The 19492-nt window shown below is 44.9% G+C and overlaps 1 protein-coding gene across 3 annotated transcripts in view; it reads left to right on the top strand.

Annotated features, from left to right (window-relative positions):
- The window catches only part of ubap2a (ubiquitin associated protein 2a), a 160885-nt gene that overhangs the window by 97946 nt on the left and 43447 nt on the right, over nt 1-19492 (top strand). For all 3 annotated transcript variants that reach the window (XM_038790694.1, XM_038790693.1, XM_038790692.1), the window contains 2 exons: nt 9322-9352; nt 14263-14440. In XM_038790694.1, coding sequence (XP_038646622.1) covers nt 9322-9352; nt 14263-14440 — 209 coding nt within the window. The remainder of the gene's footprint in view (nt 1-9321; nt 9353-14262; nt 14441-19492) is intronic.

Genomic DNA, 19492 nt, shown 5'->3' with positions numbered 1-19492 from the left:
TGATGAGAAGTTATATTCCTGGGAGGAATAAAAGGATCTAACATAAGTGGACTGGAACCAAAGACGCCATGAATAAAAGTGAGCAAAGGCAGATCTCCAAAACAAACATGCTGTCATAAGAGGCAGCAAGAGCTCCTTGGAGGACTAAAGAGGTTAAAACGAAACACAAAAACAATGTTAATGACAATGTGGGGAGAGAATACAATTGTAAATGGAATGAAGAGCTTGGCATATGAGGAATGGTTGAGGACTCTGGGTCTGTACTCTGAGTTTAGAAAGATGAGAGGGGGATCTTATTGTAACTTGCAGGATACTGCGTGGCCTGGATAGAGTAGATGTGGAGAGAATGTTTCCACTTGTAGGAAAAACTAGAAGCAGAGGACACAATCTCAGACTAAAGGGATGATCCTTTAAAACAGATGAGGAGGAATTTCTTGAGGCAGAGGGTGGTGAATCTGTGTAACTCTTTGCCGCAGAAGGCTGTGGAGGCCAAGTCAGAGTGTCTTTAAGACAGAGATAGATAGGTTCATGATTAATAAGAGGATCAGGGTTATGGGGAGAAGGCAGGAGAATGGGGATGAGAAAAATATCAGCCATGATTGAATGGCGGATCAGACTCTATGGGCCGAGTGGCTTAATTCTGCTCCAATATGTTATATGGTATGTGTTATATCCTATGTGTCCTATGTCTTATGGTAAACCTGGCAAAATAGAGGGGAATAATTGAAAAAGGATTTTAGGGCACAGTGTAGAAGATGATTAGTGAGTAATATGAAAGGGAACCTGAAATTCTTCTAAAAAGTGAAAGGATTATTAAAGGAATGATGGAACTAATTATGGACAAAAAGGAAATAATTTGACAGGACATGACTGTGATACTCGTGCGTACCTTGTAACTAGCTTCAAAAACGAGAATGAGGTTAATGCCCCAAGAGTTCGGAGTAGATTTTAGCGATATTCAATAGGACCGTATTTTTCAAACTTTTTTTTCCCGGGACCCACTTTTGTCAACTGGCTGACCTTAGGGACTCATGAGATGTTTGCTTACCCAGTTTATCCTGAGTCGAGGCAGTATAAGGGACGGAAAAAAACCCACCTGGTTTTCCTGTTAATCAGTATCCAATAGCCCCGGTGCATTAAATTTATGTCAGCATTGTCAGTGATATCTGTTCTTTGCTCTCCTTTCCTCAGTCTTCGTCCTTCACTTTCCCTCAAGGCAATGTCCCACGATGAATGCAGGCTCAAAACTGTTTGCAGCCTTCCAGTACCTCTCTTGTGTGATCCTGGACAAGTTCATCAATATTGATGAATGCTGACAACCATTAAAACTGCCCTATAGACAACTGACAAACTGACTCTTCTGGTCGTCATTAATCAAATGATGGATATTGAACAAAGCTTTCTCATAATTATTTCATCAACATCTGACAATTTTGTATTATTGAATATACTTGCTATACATTCTGCCTGGAGGGTTGCTGAATAGCCCACTTCTTTCCCTGTTGCATACCACCTCATACTTGAAAGAGCGCCCATGTTTTATTGACCAGGGAATGGATTAATTCATTCATCTTGCAATTTGCATGGTTCATGTTTTTTAAATGCAGTTCTAGTCAAATCTCTCGGGTGAAGTTTCCGCAATCATCCCATCACTTTCCGTCGCAACTGGTGATCAAATACGTGGCATGTCCCTGCTTTTGGCCCTCTGCTAACCCTGCTCCCCGGGATAGACCACGGTGCAAGCATATCTCCGGGACAGTTGCTGCCAAAAACCTAGCAACCAGTGCATCATATGAGCTGCAAGAATTTACCAGGTGACCTGGTGGTCATATCTGCCTGTGCTAGCTGTAGCTTTCTGTATTTGCTCACTTACCAATTAGTTATTTTTGTTGGTGTTCTGACATTGCTGTACAGTAAGAATTGTTATTTTCTCCCAGATACCATTTGGATAACAGTCTTTTAAAATTTGTTAGTATTTAAAAGGGGCCCCACAGGTGTTGCATATGAGAACTGTTGCTCCATGACCATTCTGACACCTGCCTGTGACCCGCCCACTCTGAGATACCCTGGGATAGGAAATGAGTAGGTGGAGAGAAGATAAACAAGTTGGCATGTCTCTTGATCCAAATTGGATACATTCTACATGAGTGAAATGGAGATGAAGGTTTTGTATGGGGAGGAGTGTGTCAGGGTGTATTTTAATTTTAAAAATTCATTTTTGCTGGATGTGGGCGTCGCTGGTTACGGAGTGAGGGGGGAAACTCTCCACTGGTTGCAGTCATACTTGGCACATTTATTGCCCATGCCTAGTTGCCCTTCAGAAGGTGGTGGGGAGCTGCCTTCAACTGCTAAAGTCCTTCAGGTGTACCCCTTGTGCTGTTAGAGAGGGAGTTCCAGGATGTTGCCCCAGTGACAGTGAAGGAACAGCAATATATTTCCAAGTCAGGATGGTGAGTGACTTGGAGGGGAACTTCCAGTTTGTGGGGGTCCCAGGTATCTGCTGCTCTTGTCCTTCTAGATGGTAGTGGTTGTGGGTTTGGAAGGTGCTGTCAAAGGAGCCTTGGTGAGTTCCTGCAGTGCATCAAATGTAGATGGCACACATGGCTGCCACTGTTCGTCAGTGATGGGGGGGGGGGGTTTCAATGTTTATGGAAGGAGGAGCAATCAAGCGGGCTGCTTTGTCCTGGATGGAGTCAAGCTTCGTGAGTCTTGTTGCAGCTGCACTCATCCAGGCAAGTGGAGAGTATTCCATTACACTCCTGACTTGTGCCTTGTAGATGGTGGACAGGCTATTTGGTGGGGTGGGGGGGAAGAAAGAGAGAGCGAGTCAGGTCAGGAGGTGAGTTACTCGCCGTACGATTCCTAGCCTTTAACCTGCTCTGGTAGCCACAGTATTAGTATGGCTAGTTTAGTTCAGTTTCTGATCAATGGGAACCCCCGGGATGTTAATTGTGGGGGATTCAACGATAGTAATGCCATTGAATGTCACGGGACGATGGTTCAATCCTCTCTTGTAGGAGATGGTCATTGCCTGGCACTTGTGCCTTGCTGCATTTGGACATAAGACTGCTTCATTATCTTGGGAGTTGTGAATGGTGCTGACCATTTTGCAGTCATCCACAATCATCCCCAATTCTGACCTTGTGAGGGAAGGAAGGTCATTGATGAAGCAGCTTAAGGTGGTAGGGCCTAGGACACGACCATGAGGAACTCTTGCAGTGATGTCCTGGAGCTGAGGTGATTGACCTCCAACCACCACAACCATCTTCCTTTGTGCCAGGTATGACTGCAACCAGTGGAGAGTTTTCCCCCGATTCCCATTGACTCCAGTTTAGCCAGGGCTCCTTGATGCATACTCAATCAAATGCTGCCTTGATGTCAAGGGCAGTAACTCTCGCCCCACCTCTGGCATTCAGCTCTTTGTCCATGTTTGAACCAAGGCTGTAATGATGCCAAGAGCTGAGTGATCTGGCGGAACCCAAACCGCATCTGCGAGCAAGTTATTGCTGAGTTGTGCCGCTTGATAGCACTGTTGATGACTCCTTCCATCACTGCTGATGATGGAGAGAAGACTGATAGGATGGTAATTGGCTGGGTTGGATTTGTGACACAGCTGGGCAATGTTTCCACATTGCTGGGTAGATGCCAGTGTTGTATCTGTACTGGAACAAATTGCATAGGCATGCGGCATGTTCTGGAGCATAAGTCTTGAGTACTATTGCCCAAATATTGTGAGGGCACCTAGCCATTGCACTATCCAGTGCCTTCAGCCGTTTCTTTTTTTTTTTTTAATTTAGATTACCCAATTATTTTTTCTATTAAGGGGCAATTTAGCATGGCCAATCCACCTACTCTGCACATTTTTGGGTTGTGGGGGCGAAACCCACACAGACACGGGGAGAATGTGCAAACTCCACACGGACAGTGACCCAGAGCCGGGATCGAACCTGGGACCTCAGCGCCGTGAGGCGGTTGTGCTAACCACTAGGCCACCGTGCTGCCCCTTCAGCCGTTTCTTGATATCACGTGGAGTGAATCATATTGGCTGAAGACTGGCATCAGTGATACTGGGGGTCTTGGGAGGAGACCCGATATGGATCCGCAAATATCCTTCTCAGTCATGGAGGAACCCAGCACATATGTGCAAAAGACAAGGCTGAGGTTTTCGCAACAATTTCAGCCAGAGGTGCCGAGTGGATGATCCATCTCGGTTTCCTCTGACAATATTCCGGTAAAAGTATTGAAGACGTGCTCCAGAACTTGCCACACCCCTAGCCAAGCTGTTCCAGTACAGCTGCAACACTAGCATCTACCTAACAATGTGAAAAATTGCCCAGGTGTGTTCTGTACACAAGAAACAGGACAAATCCAACCCAGCCAAATACTGCCCCATCTGTCCACTCTCCATCAGCAAAGTGATGGAAGGAGTCATCAATAGTACTATCAAGCGGTACTTACTCAGCAATAACCTGCTCATTGACGCTTAGTTTGGGTTCTGCCAGCGTCACTCAGCTCCAGACTGCATTACAGCCTTGGTCCAGACATGGAGATGAATGCCAGAGATGAGGTGAGAGTGACTGTTGGTGACATCAAGGAGCATTTGACTGAGTATGGATTCAAGGAGCCCGAGCTAAAACAGAGTTGATGGGAATTGGGGGGAAATCTCCGCTGGCTGGAGACATACCTTGCACAAAGGAAGATGGTTGTGATTTGGACCATAAGACATGAAAGCAGAATTAGGCCACTCGGTCCGCGGGTCTGCTCCACTATTCAATCATGGTTGATATTTTTATCATCTCCATTCCCCTGCCTTCTCCCCATACCCCCTGATGCCCTTATTAATCAAGAACCTATCTATCTCTGACTTAAGGAAATTCAGTGATTTGGCCTTCACAGCCTTCTGCAGCCAAGAGTTCCACAGATTCACCTCGCCACCATCCAGCTGCAGAAATTCCTCCTCATCTTTGTTTTAACCATCACCCCTTTATTCTGAGATTATGTACTCAGCTTTTTTTTTTCCCTACAAGTGGAAACATCCTCTCCACATCAACTCTGTCCAGGTCTCGCAGTATCCTGTAAGTTTCCATAAGATCCCCCCCCCCCCCCCCCCCCCCCCCCCCCCCCCCCCCCCCCCCCCCAATCCTTCTAAATCCCAATGAGTACAAACCCAGAGTCCTCAGCCGTTCCTCATACGGAGAGCTCTTCATTCCAGGGATAATTCTTGTGAACCTCCTCTAGACCCTTTTCCAAGGCCAGCACATCCATCCTTGGATATGGGGCCCAAAACTGCTCACAATACTCCAAATGGGGTCTGACAGCCTCAGAAGTACATATCTGGCCTTGTATTCTAGCCCTCTCCACATGAATGCCAACATTGCATTTGCCTTCTTAACTGCAGGCTAAATCTGCACGTCTAATACTGGTAAGGAATATACAGTGAATGGTAGAACCCTCAAGAGTATTGACAGTCAGAGAGATCTAGGTGTACAGGTCACTGAAAAGGGCAACACAGGTGGAGAAGGTGGTCAAGAAGGCATTCGGCATGCTTCCCTTCATTGGCCAGGGCACTGAGTCTAAAAATGGGCAAGTCATGTTGCAGGTGTATAGAACCTTAGTTAGGCCACACTTGGAGTATCGTGACCAACTCTGTTCGCCACACTACCAGAAGGATGTGGAGGCTTTAGAGAGGGTGCTGAAGAGATTTAAGAGGATGTTGCCTGGTATGGAGGGCATTAGCTATGAGGAGAGGTTGAATAAACTCGGTTTGTTCTCTCTGGAACGAAGGAGGGTGTGGGGCAACCAGGTAGAGGTCTACAAAATTATGAGGGCACAGACAGAGTGGATAGTCAGAAACTTTTTTAAGGGTAGAGGGGTCAATTGCTGGGGGGCGTAGGTTTAAGTTGCGAGGGGCAAGGTTTAGAGGAGATATACGTGGCAATTTGTTTTTTTACATATAGGGGGTAGTGGGTGCATGGAACTCGCTGCCGGAGGAGGTGGTGGAAGCACGGGCGATAGTGACATTTAAGGGGCATCTTGACAAATACATGAATAGGATGAGAATAGAGGGATACGGACCCCAGAAGTGTAGAATTTAGTTTAGACAGGCAGCATGGTCGGCGCAGGCTTGGAGGGCTGAATGACCTGTTCCTGTGCTGTATTTTTCTTTGTTCTTTGTTAAACTTAAGAGAATCGAGGGCAGCACGGTGGCCTAGTGGTTAGCACAACCGCCTCACGGCGCTGAGGTCCCAGGTTCGATCCCGGCTCTGGGTCACTGTCCGTGTGGAGTTTGCACGTTCTCCCCGTGTCTGCGTGGGTTTCGCCCCCACAACCCAAAAATGTGCAGAGTAGGTGGATTGGCCACGCTAAAATTGCCCCTTAATTGGAAAAAATAATTGGCTAATCTAAAAATTAAAAAAAAACTTAAGAGAATCGTGAACATAGTCTCCAAAGCCCCTTTGTGCTTCTGATTTCCTAAGCATTTCGCCATTTAGAAAATAGCCTTTGCCTCCATTCCTCCTTCCAAGGTGCATAACCTCACACTTTTCCACATTGTATTCCATCTACCACTTCTTTACCCACTCTCCTAGCTTGTCCAAATCCTTCTGTGTCCTCAATACTGCCTGTCCCTCTGCATATCTTTGTATCATCTGCAAACTTAGCAACAGTGCCTTCAGTTCCTTCTCACAGATCATTAATGTATATTGTGAAACATTGTGGTCCCAGCACAGACTCCTGAGGCACACCACTAGTCACTGGCTGCCATCCTGAAAAAGACCCCTGTACCCCCACTCTCTGCCTTCTGTCAGTCAGCCAATCCTCTATCCATGCCAGGATCGTACTCGTAACACCATGGGCTCTTAACTTATTTAACAGTCTTCTATGAGGCACCTTGTCAAAAGCCTTCTGGAAATCTAAATAAATCACGTCCATCTGCCATCTCTCCGCCCATGTCTCCAAACAATCTAAATCATATGATCGAAGACAGGCTAACTGGCCTATAATTTCCAAAGATGTGCTAGTTAGTTGAATTGACCATGCTAAATTTCTCTGTGTCCAAAATGTTTAGGTGGAATTACTGGGTTACAGGGATAGGGTAGAGGTGTGGGCTTCAATAGGGTACTCTTGCCAAGGGCTGGTGCGGAGTTGATGGGTCGAATGGCCTCTTTCTGCATTGTAAATTCTATGATTCTGCCTCCCTCTGTTCTTAAACAGCTGTGTTTCAGTGGTCACTTTCCAGTCCTCTGGAACCCTTCCTGCCTCCAGTGATTCCTGAAAGATCACCACCAATACCTCCGTAATCTCCTCAGCTACCTCTTAGAACCCCGGGGTGTAGTCCATCCGGTCCAGGTGATTTATCCATCCTTGGACCTTTCAGGTTCCCCAGAACCTTCTCCTTAGTGATGGCCACTACACTCCCCTCTGTCCCCGATTCTCCTGGAGCTCTGGCATCCCACTGGTGTTGTCCACCGTGAAGACTGATGCAAAGTAACTATTCAGTTCATCTGCCATTTCTTTGTTCCCTATTATTACTTCTCCAGTCACATTTACCAGTGGTCCAATGTCTATTTTTACCCCTCTCCTACCTTTTATCTATTGAAAATAACACTTCCTGTCGTCTTTTATATTACTAGCTAGCATGCACTCAGATTTGATCATCTTCTCTCTTGTCATGATTCCTCCTCCTTGGGATGAATTTCTGTTGTGCCTCTTGAATAAACCCCCCCCCCCCCCCCCCCCCAAAACCCCTGCCATTGCTGTTCCACTGCCTTCCCTGCTAGGTTCCTTTTCCAATCAACTCTGGCCAGCTCCTCCCTCATGTCTTTGTAGTTACCTTACCAGCTGAGAATTCTGAATTATCCCTCTGTGTACCCGAACAGGCTCCGGAATGAGGCGACTGGGGGCTTTTCACAGTAACTTCATTGCAGTCTATGTAAGCCTATTTGTGACCATACTAAAGATTATTCTAGCTTGAAACCAGCTTATTTTATTTGTTAGATTCATTTCTCCGCTGTTCACCACATGGGATCTGCTTTGTGTGGGTGTTCCTTAAATCCCCACGCATTTTTGCAATGCAGCCCATATTGCCTGCTTTTGATCACTTTTATGATCAATTATTAGGTAAGTGAAACCTTTGGGGTGCAAATTGGAGCTGACTATTGTGTGTATAGTCTGTGTACTCCTTCATCGAGTGGGGCCGGAGAATGGGTTTGTCATATATGCCTTATTCTGCAATCTGCAGTACTCTTTACCTGAAGCCAGATGGGCAGCACATATTTGATACTCGGCCCTCTATTTGGAGTTAGAATTGGAAACTTAGAATTGGTGGTTCTAGGGTATCTTTGCACACTGATTTGGGCCTTGCAACCACAGTGTATACTAAGATATTGTAATCAAAGTGCAAGGGTATGGAGTTGCTTTTCTCTTTTGTAGTTTACTCTTTGTGCTTTCATGCAACAGTATCAAACCATTGGTTGAAAGTGAAGCAAAGCAAATCAATAGCAACCCATGCTTATTTCTCAATTCTTTGGTGCTTTTGTGAAGTAGCCATGATGTGGAGATACCGGCGTTGGACTGGGGTGAGCACAGTAAGAAGTCTTACAACACCAGGTTAAAGTACAACAGGTTTATTTCAAACACTAGCTTTCGGAGCACTGCTCCATCCTCAGGTGATCCACTTGAGGAAGGAGCAGTGCTCCGAAAGCTAGTGTTTGAAACAAACCTGTTGGACTTTAACCTGGTGTTGTAAGACTACTTACTTTGTGAAGTAGATTTGAAAAGTCTGCTCCATAGCTTAAATAATGTTTCAGGCGTTTGAGAAAGTTTTAATTCGGGTCAGATAACAATAAAAACCAGAATGCTTGAACATACCCAAGCAGGTTTGTGGAGTGGAAAGAAGTACTATTTCTGCTTGATCCATCAAAACTCAAGATTTTGCTGTGGATTGGGAGAAGTTGCATTGTAACAAATAAGGGCTTGGGGCTAACCATGACTGCTCTTAAGAGTCAGCACTGCTGTGTCAGGCCAAATGGTCTATTAAGTAAATTTCTATAATGAAGTTGTCAAGCAAGTGCAGACTGAGGTGGGGAGAGGGTGAGAAAGGTCAAGGTTTGTGATAGGATGGAAGTCCAGAGTGATTAAGTAACAAAAGGGATGATGCAAGACGAGAGTTGAGAAACTACTGCTGCCATGTGTTTTTCAGCATTGTTTTAATTTGCGTATCACATCAATAGTGGTTTGCTTTTGTTATAGTTAGTAAAAAGTTTCTTCTATGATAAGATATCCTTATAACTCCAGTCAGACATTTGTATCTTTGGTTTACAGAATGGTCTTGGGACACAACAGGCACTTGAAGGTGAGTATTTAATAAGTTGTCAATGCTAGCATGTAAACGTATTGTAACAGCATGTGTCAAAATTGAGTTAATGTTTGTGCAGAATGACAGTTTAAAATGGATTTCTTGTAGATTTTAACTACTTGTTTAAGACTTTGAACAATACTTCTGGTTCTGCTTCAGTTTGCAGGGTTAGTAAAATTCTCACTTCCATCATCCCATGTTATGTAGTTTGGTATTTTAATAAGGCAACTTTAATCCAAAGTGTAATTTTAAAACATCTTTAATTGTACACTAAATACAAGTTTTTTTTTGTGTCAGCATCTTTTAGCAACTTAGACATGGTTCGCTAAATAAACTGAGTTTGGCTTCCAAAGTGCACTAATGTATATATGAGGGAGATGACACCCTATTTGAACAGTAATGCATAATTGTGGAGGTCAATAACTTTGTCTTGAATACACTCTTCAAGTCAGAAGCATTGTCTCAAAGTGAAAAGGAAGGGCTATGTAGCCGTTACTCAACCTTACTAGTTTATGCACTCTCCTCTCAAGAACACACATCTTTGAGATTCATTCACTGCACTGAATATTGAGATCTGTCCAGTGCCTCATACAATAATACAATCTGCCCCTCGTTTTAAAAAAAAAATTATTCTCCTTTTTCACATTTTCATGAGTTGTAGAGCCCTTCCATCCTTCCCCTCAACTCGAACTTCACTTTCACGAGTGATTACTCCAGCAGCAGCCCCGCCACACTGAGGCACAAGGCGGAGAAGCAGACCTCCACCCCAACATAACCTGCCTTCAGGCGATTAGCGAGGCGAAGACTAAGACATCTGCCTCCGCACCCACTTCCAACCCTGACCAATCCGACACCCCGTCTATTGGCTTCTGGGGGACCTGGTCCAAGATTGCCCTGAAGACCTCCCTCAAATACCCTTCCAGTTTTGGACAGGGCCAAAACAAATGAACGTGATTTGTGCGTGTGCCCCCCCCCCCCCCCCAAAAACACACGCACGCACACACACTGTTCACAAATATCCTCCACCCCCTCAGAGTCAGCTCGTCCTTGTGAGGAGCACCCTATACACCACTTTAACTGTATCAGCCCCACCTCGCGCACAAAGTTGAGGCATTCCCTCTCCGGAGCACCTCACAGCACAACCCCTCCTCCATACCGTCCCCCAACTCTTTCTCCCAATTCACCTTAATCCCCTCCAGCGATACCTTACCTTCCCCCAGCATCACCCCAAAAATGGCCGACATCACCCCCTTCTCCATTCCCACTGACATCAGTACCTCTTCCAAAAGTCTGAGGGCTGGTGCCACCGGAAAACCCTGTACCGCCTTCCTCGCAAAATCTCAGACCTACACATATCTAAACATCTCCCCCAGCCCCAACCCATATTTCTCCCCAGCACCTCCAGTCTCGCAAACCGGCACCCCAGAGACAAATCCTTTAATACCCTAACTCCTCTCTCCCTCCCATCTCTGAAAACTCACATCCCACTTCCTCAAATGTATGATTCCCCCGAATCAACATTTCCCTTTACCCCGCCCACAACCTGAAGTGCTGGCGCAACTGTCTCCAGATCTTCAACGTCGCCACCACCGCCGGACTCCCCGAATATTTACCCGGGGCCATCGGGAGTGGCGCTGTTGTCAATGCCCTCAACCCCAGCCCCCTGCGCACACACACACCTCCATTCTAACCCAGCTCCTCACCTTCTCAGCATTTGCCACCTTGTAATAATTCAGTACATTCGGGAGCCTCCCCACCGCTTCTCTTCCCCCCCCCCCCCAACACACAAATTAAGCAAGGTAATTTTTTTTCTTAATAAACACCGTTGTCAAAAAGATCGACAGACACTGAAAAATGAACAAAAACCGCACCAACACATTCATCGTAATTGCCTGTACCCGACCTGACAGTGATAGAGGAAGACCATCCCACCTTGCCAAATCTGCTTTCACCTCTCCACCTAACCACTAATATATCTACAGAGCCCCTCCCCAATCCTGTGCCGCCTGCAGCCCCCGATATCTAAAGTGGGTTGCCACCCTACAGAATGGCAATCCCCCGCCCCGGATGGAACACCACAAAATATTTGCTTTTGTCCAAATTTATCTCGTACCCCGAAAAAGACCCAAACACTCAAAGCAGCTCCAGTATAACCCCCCCCCCCCCATATCAACGCACTCTATTCCGACACATATAATAGCAAGTTTTCCACTTACAAGATGCCCTATGCTCCACCCCCTCGCACTATCCTCCTTCGCACCCCGGAACTACTCAATGTGATGGCCAAAGACTCGATCAATCTCCTTTTCGTTATGAACCAATAATTTATTTACCTTTTGCACCATAATTGAATGCATTGTGGTATGTGAGGAAATAGTTTTAATCAGCAATGACTGTTGGGCCAAATGGCCTATGTTTCTGTACTGTAAATACCATGTAATATTTTTCTAAAACTTTTCTCAGTCAATCAAACCATGACCCTAGCATTCTTTTGTATCTGTACTTTCCTGATTAGTTAAGTTGCGAACAGTTTTGTTTCCTATGACCAGTTGATGGGTGAAGATTATAAATTTCAAGTAGTGTATTCCAATTCCCTTGAAATAAAGGCAAGCATGCTGTTTGCCTTCCTAATTGGTTGCTATACTTAGATACTAACTTTCTGTGTTCCTTGTATGAGTACATCCATGTCTCTTTGAACGTTTTGTCCATTCGCTTAACCTATCCATATCTCTTTGTAGCCTTTGCATGTCCTGCCCACAACTTATCTTTCCACCTAGCTTTGTGTCATTGGCAACGTGGATAAAGAGACTAACTAAATTGTTAGTATAGTTTGTAAATAGCTGAGGCTCCAGCACTGATTCTTGAGGCACTCTAATCACTGCCTGCTAACTTGAAAATGCCCTGTTTGCATCCACTCTCTGCTTCCTGTCTGTTCGGCAATCTTCTATCCATGTCAATATATTACCTGCAATTGGAGACAGCACGGTGGTCCAGTGGCCAGCGTTGCTGCCTCGTACGCTGAATGCTCAGGTGCGATCCCGGCTCCGGGTCACTGTCCGTGTGGAGTTTGCACATTCTCCCGTGTTTGCATGGGTTTCGCCCCCACAACCCAAAGACGTGCAGGGTAGGTGGATTGGCCATGCCAAATTGCCCCTTGGGAAAAAAGAATTGGGTACTCTTAAATTTATTTTTAAAAATATATTACCTACAATTCATGAGCCCTTGCCTCCTAATAAACTTAATATATTTGTACAGCAGATTTCCCTTTAGTAAATCTATTTTAACTAGCTCTAACCATACAATACTTTTCTAAGTGGATTTTATGACTTCCTTCATAACCAATTCCAGCATTTTCGCAATGACTAATGTAAGGATACCTGGCCTATAGTTCATTGTTTCCTCTCCCTTTTTTGTAAATAGTGTAACATTTGCTAACTTCCAATCTGATGGGACCCTTCTCTAGTCTAACCTAAGGAATTTTGGAAAATCTTGGTGCGTGCATTATCTCTGCAGCTATCTCTTTGGGAACCCACCAGCTAAACTGGGCTGCAATACTAGAGGTTATGACCAGGATAATGAAGACCATAATATTGTTTGGAGTTTTCATTATACATCCCTTAAGCTGTAACTCGTATAAATTACTGTATGTGGTGTAAATGGATGCAGATCCTCTAGAAAATAGAACCAGAATATTATGCCCCTGATTAAACGATCATTTTAGAGATATGGACTTCTTGCAGTTTTGCATGATGTACATTATGCTGTTTATTTAGGATGTGCACTGAACAAATAATTTTGGCTGTACATTGTTTTGTTGTGTCTTTCTGGCATATTGAGTTTTCATTGGAGCATCTAGGGCAGTAGAACATTTGGCTATGTTGAGAGTTAATTAACATCTAGTTTTGAGTCTGTGAGTGAGACGCGTCTTCTGAAAAGACAACCCTTCCTGGTAATGGTTGGGGCATTGTCTGTATGGCGAATGAGTAATTCAGGTATACTGCATACCCACAGCTGTGTGGAGGGTGGTGTTGCTTTGTTCCGTACTTCAGCAGTGGTCCAAGTCAGCCTCTGTTGGTTTTGCATCCGTCGAATTTTGTGCTGCTGTCTTTGGGCGTCAAAAATAATACAATGAGTTTTATGACAGCTGTGTGGAGGGTGGTGTTTAGGGGCCTCACGGTAGCATGGTGGTTAGCATCAATGCTTCACAGCTCCAGGGTCCCAGGTTCGATTCCCGGCTGGGTCACTGTCTGTGTGGAGTCTGCACGTCCTCCCCGTGTGTGCGTGGGTTTCCTCCGGGTGCTCCGATTTCCTCCCACAGTCCAAAGATGTGCGGGTTAGGTGGATTGGCCATGCTAAATTGCCCGTAGTGTAAGGTTAATGGGGTGTTTGTTGGGTTACGGGTATACGGGTTACGTGGGTTTAAGTAGGGTGATCATTGCTCGGCACAACATCGAGGGCCGAAGGGCCTGTTCTGTGCTGTACTGTTCTATGTTCTATGACATTGCATCATGAGGATATGCAAGCTACAGTTTAAAGCTGCCACCAATAATTATTGGAGACAAAAGTATATGTTGCTAATAGATAGTTTTCACTAAAAGAAAGTTTAGTTTTAATCGTCTGTCTTGCAGCTACAGTCAATTATCTGGTCAGGTTTGCATGACTTATTTTGAAAATGAAATGATTGCTTGTGGCAGTGTGTTTCATGTTGGAGCATTGAATTTAATCATTAGAACTTTCAGAATTATGAGCTTAGTTGTAACTGTTTAAAATCTTTTCTGTTTTTCATCAATATATTTAAAAATAAAATACAGTATTTTTATTATTGGTTAAGCATCATATTTTTGTTTGTGAATCAACTTGTAATTGCAGGAGTGAAATATTACAAATAGAAACTTGTTTTTTTTAAGCTACAATATGTCCCACTGTGAAATCAGCTGAGTCGCAATCTTTACAAAGTGTGAGTTCGCTATCCACTGGTGTGTCCACTGCTTCACTCCTGCCTCCAGTATCACAACATTCTGCTAGTTTGACCAGTTTGAACCAAACCATTGAATTGCCCAGCAGCTCCCTTTCACAACTTAGCAGGTATGTGTCCGATCGGTTGTTAATTGTACCGTGAAAAAACGTTAAATTGAAAGGAAATGTAGAGAAGAGAATGGGGAGGGAGAGAATGAGAGACTAAGTATAAAAGGGTTGAGGTTGCAATATGGAGAAAATGAAATGGGAACCTCAAGATATCAATTATAATGGAAGGACCTGGGCTAACTTTGATAAACTTAATTGAGACTTGTATTCCAATATTCCTGACTTTAGTGGTTCCATAAATGGAATCTATTTGGGAGTATTTTATGGACCATTGAATAAGAGGAATAAAATTGAAGGCGAGGTTTACAATACTGAGTGTAGTATGGGGGGTGGGGGGGGGGTGCACATTCTATAATCAGGAATGCAGTGTCAAGCTTTCCTGTGTTCCTGGGAGAGATTGTGGCCAAAGTGGAAGGGATTTTGTAATGGAGGGAGGTGGTGGAGAATTCCTGTTACATACCGAACAAGGAAGGATGTAGTGCTAGTTTAGGTAAGTTAGCGAACATTTGGGAAATGCCATCCTAATGTTGGAGGATTTGTGGCACAGTAGTAGTATCTACCAGAATCTCCAGGCCCAAGTCCAATACTCAGACTTGTTGGCCATGGAAGGAGTGTTCGTAACACAGTTCAATGGGTTGATAATGAGCTCCTGAATCCTTCCACCACTTCCCCACTATTCCACAAAGGGAAGTGTGAAGATGGGGCGGGAAATGTTGGGAGGCCCTTCCGCTATTCTCCCAACCGGCGTGGGCAGCGGAGAATCGCGCCCATGTTTATTTTAAAATCCAAATGCTCACATTAGAAATGGAGAAAGAAGGATCAAAGATAAAGGTATTGGATTGTATCTTGGCTAATTTTAGCAGGGTGATGGGGCTTTACCACAGATTAACTGAACCAAGTAAAGCAAATGAAAATCAGTGCAAGGTATTTGACTAAAATTAAAGTCAGATTCAAACCGAGTAAAAGTGTGCCATAACAGTGAGAGGGTTCCATAGACCAATATCTATGATTCTAAAGAAATTTTAAACACTTGTGATCAGTGTAGGGGTAATGAACAAGAAGTATTGTGGAAGTAAGGCTAAATATGAAACTAGACTGGCAAATTAAGACAAAACAGAGGACTTTGTAAGCATAGAAATGAAGAGGATGGGCATGGAGGTAGGGGCCATCTTGTGTTGAATGAGAATGTGTAGTGCAAGCATGGTGAGTGTGGCTGCTATGCAGATTTCAAAATGAAACTTAAAGTCAGACTAATGAAAGATATCAGTGTGTGTGTATATTCACAGAATCACAGAAAATAAAGTGCAGAAAAGTCCCTTCGGCCCATCAAGTCTGCACCGCTGCAAGTCCTAATCCTATTTGACAGCACTTGTTCCATATCCTCGAATGTTAAGCCATCCAGGTACTTCTTAAAGGATGTGAGGCATCCCACCTCTACCACCCTCCCAGACAGTGTTCTCCAGACCGTCGCCACCCTCTGGGTAAAATGTTTCCTCAAATCCCCCTTCAACGTTCTGCTTCTCAACTTGAACTTGTGTCCCCTCGTAACCTACACGTCGGCTAAGGGGAACAGCTGCTTCCTATCCACCCTGTCCATGCCCCTATAATCTTGTACACCTCGATCAGGTTTCCCCTCCATCTTCTTTACTTCAGCGAAAACAACCCAACCCTCTTGAACCTCTCTTCATAACTAAAATGTTCCATCCCAGGCAACATTCTGGTGAAACGCCTCTGCACCCGCTCCAGTGCAACCACATCCTATAATGTGGCAACCAGACTTGCATACAGTACTCCAGCTGTGGCCTCACTAATATTTGATATAAGAACGTAGAACATACAGTGCAGAAGGAGGCCATTCGGCCCATCGAGTCTGCACCGATCCACTTAAACCCTCACTTCCACGCTATCCCCGTAACCCAATTACCATCCTGACTGTTTTTGGTCACTAAGGGCAATTTATCATGGCCATTCCACCTAACCTGCATGTCTTTGGACTTTGGGAGGAAACCAGAGCACCCGGAGGAAACCCACGCAGAGAACGTGCAGACTCTGCACAGGCAGTGACCCAGCGGGGAATCGAACGTGGGACTCTGGCGCTGTGAAGCCACAGTGCTAATCACTTGTGCTACCATGCTGCCATATAACTCCAACATGAGTTCCTTGTTTTTGTAATCTATGCCACGATTGATAAAGGCAAGTGTGCCATTTCACTACCTTATTAACCCGCCCTTCTGCCTTCAGAGATCTATGGTCTTTTTGTTCCTCGGGACTTCCCAGTGTGGTGCCATTCATTGAATATTTTCTTGTCAAACTGCTCCTTCTAAAGTGAAACATCTCTCACTTCAGGATTAAATTCCATCTGCCACTTTTCTGCCTATTTGATCATCCCGTCTATATCTTCCTGTAGCCCAAGACTCTCAGCCTCACCCGTCCTATCCTTGTGTCACCCGCAAACATACTGATCCTACCACACACACACGCACACGCACACACACACACAGTAATCTAAGGCGTTTATGTAAATGATGAATAATAGGGGACCCAGCACAGATCCCTGTGGTATGCCACTGGACACTGGCTTCCTGTCACAAAGCCTTCTGTCATCACTGTTTTCTACAGCTCAGCCACCTTTGAATCCACCTTATTAAGTTTGCCTGTATCCTATGTGCATTTGCCTACTTTATAAGTCTCCCATGTGGGACCTTGTCAAATGCTTTGCTCAAATCCACGTAAACTACATCAAGTGCACTAGCCTCATCGACACACTTAGTCACGTGCTCAAAAAATTAAATCAAATTTGTTAGGCATTGACCTCCCTCTGACAAAGCCATGCTGACTATTCCTGATCAAACCGTGCCTCTCCAAGTGGAGATAGATTCTCTCCTTCAGAATGTTCTCCATTAGTTTCCCCATCTCTAACGCGAGACTCACTGGCCTGTAATTCCCTGGCTTATCCCTGCAACCTTCTTAAATAATGGGACCACATTTGTGGTTGTCCAGTTCTCTGGCACCCCACTTGTGGCAATTAAAAATTTGGATCAGTGCCTCTGCAATTTCTTTCCTCGGCAGTAACCTGGGACACAATTCGTCCAGACCTAGAGATTGCATGTTATGGGCGTTATCACTAAAATGTTCTCCACCATCACATCAACTGTCTGTCTGGCTTCATTCCCAGAATTGGGTCCAGCACTGCACTAACCCTTGTTGGACCCTCCACATGTTGAGCTAAAAAGTTCTTTTATATACATTTTACGAACTATGCTCCATCTAAGCCTGTAACATAATGACTATCCCAGTTAATGTTGGGAAAGTTTAAATCACCCACTATAATTACCCCATTGCACACATATTTGGTGCTCAATTTCCTGCTGATTATCTGTGGGTCTATAATAAACACCTAGCAATGTGGCTGTCCCCTTTTTATTCCTAAACTCTACCCACAAAGCTTCATTTAACACCAATCCCAAGATATCATCTCTCCTTACTGCAGTAATTGACTCCTTAACTAGCTCTCCATGATGGCGACTATATCGTAATTCCACGTGTCAACCCTCGCCCTAATACTCCGGGCTTTCAAGTAGAGGCCATTCAGCCTTGTCTTACACTCCTGAAACCTTTACGACTGCTGTATTCCCTCTGACTTGATTGCTTTCTGTGATACGTTGTGTTCCTATTCTGCTAACAGTTTGCGTCCCCCTCCCCCTGCCTAATTAGTTTAAACTCCTCCCATCAGCACTAACAAGGATGTTAGTCCCAATCTGGTTCAGACATAGACTGTCACGCTTGTACAGGTCCCACTTTCCCCAGACACTGTCCCAATGGTCCAGGAATCTAAAACCCACCTTCCTGCACCAACTCTTAAACCATGCATTCATCTGCGCTATTCCTCTATTTCTATACCTACTAGCACACGGCACGGGGAGTAATGCAGAGATTACAACCTGAGCGGTCCTGCTTTTTAGTCTGCAGCCCAGCTCCCTGAATTCCTAATGCAAAACCTCATCCCTCTTTCTACCTATGTCTATGTAATTGGTACCAACAAGTACCATGACCTCTGCCGTATCGCCCTCCCCCTTCAGGATGCCCCGCAGCCGTTCAGTGACATCCCGGGCACCAGGCAGGCAGCACGCCATCCTTGAGTCTTTTTCAAGAGCACAGCAGCGCTATCTGTGCTCCTGACTATGGAGTCCCCTATGACTATTGTTCTTCTGCTCTTTGACCATCCCTGCTGAATAACAGAGCGAGCAGCGGTTCCACTGCTCTGGCTGCTACTGCTGTTTCCTCCTGACAGGCCATCTCTTTTCTTTCTTCTCTCTCACACACACTCTCTCTCTCTCTCTCTCTCTCTCTCTCTCTCTCTCTCTCTCTCTCTCTCTCTCTCTCTCTCCTCTCTCTCTCTCTCTCTCTCTCTCTCTCTCTCTCTCTCTTCCCCCCCCCCCCCCCCCCCCCCCAAAGAAACCGGTACCCCAAATGGTATATTTGTTAGAGAGGGATACAGCCACGGGGAATTCCTGCACTGACTGCCTGCCCTTTCTAGCAGTCACCCATCTATAATTCCTATCTTTGATGTTCCCACCATCTGCATGCTCTTCAGTGCAACCAATTGCTGCTCCAACTGAACTACTCGGTCTGTGAGGAGCTGCTGTTTGGTACACTTCCTGCAGATGTAGTCACCTGGAACACTGGACGCGTCACGGACCTCCCACATCTAATGTTCACTGACTGACATAACTAATCGATCTGGACAAGAAGCCCTGTATAAAAATTGATAATTTTAAAGCAAATTTTTATTTATTTATTGTTTTTTTTGCTAGATTTAAGAGAAAATGTTTGCTGCCTGGATTTTTAATGGGTCTTGATCCATTGGTATGGAATTTGCCTTGTAGTTAGAGTTCAACCACTGATGGTTCACTATCATCCCCGAACAGTGAGAAATAGCTTGCACTTAATGCTTCTCTCACCTCGAGGGTAGGTAGCCTCCTTGTATGTAATGTCTGTCTCTTGAATGGGGAAGATGAGCAGTGGCTCAATGCTTTCCTACAGAATAAGAAA

This window comes from Scyliorhinus canicula, chromosome 3 (assembly GCF_902713615.1).
Source record: "Scyliorhinus canicula chromosome 3, sScyCan1.1, whole genome shotgun sequence".
In the NCBI taxonomy this organism is placed as follows: Eukaryota; Metazoa; Chordata; class Chondrichthyes; order Carcharhiniformes; family Scyliorhinidae; genus Scyliorhinus; species Scyliorhinus canicula.
Note: the sequence above shows the minus strand (reverse complement) of the source record. Positions and strands in the feature narration are given on the sequence as shown.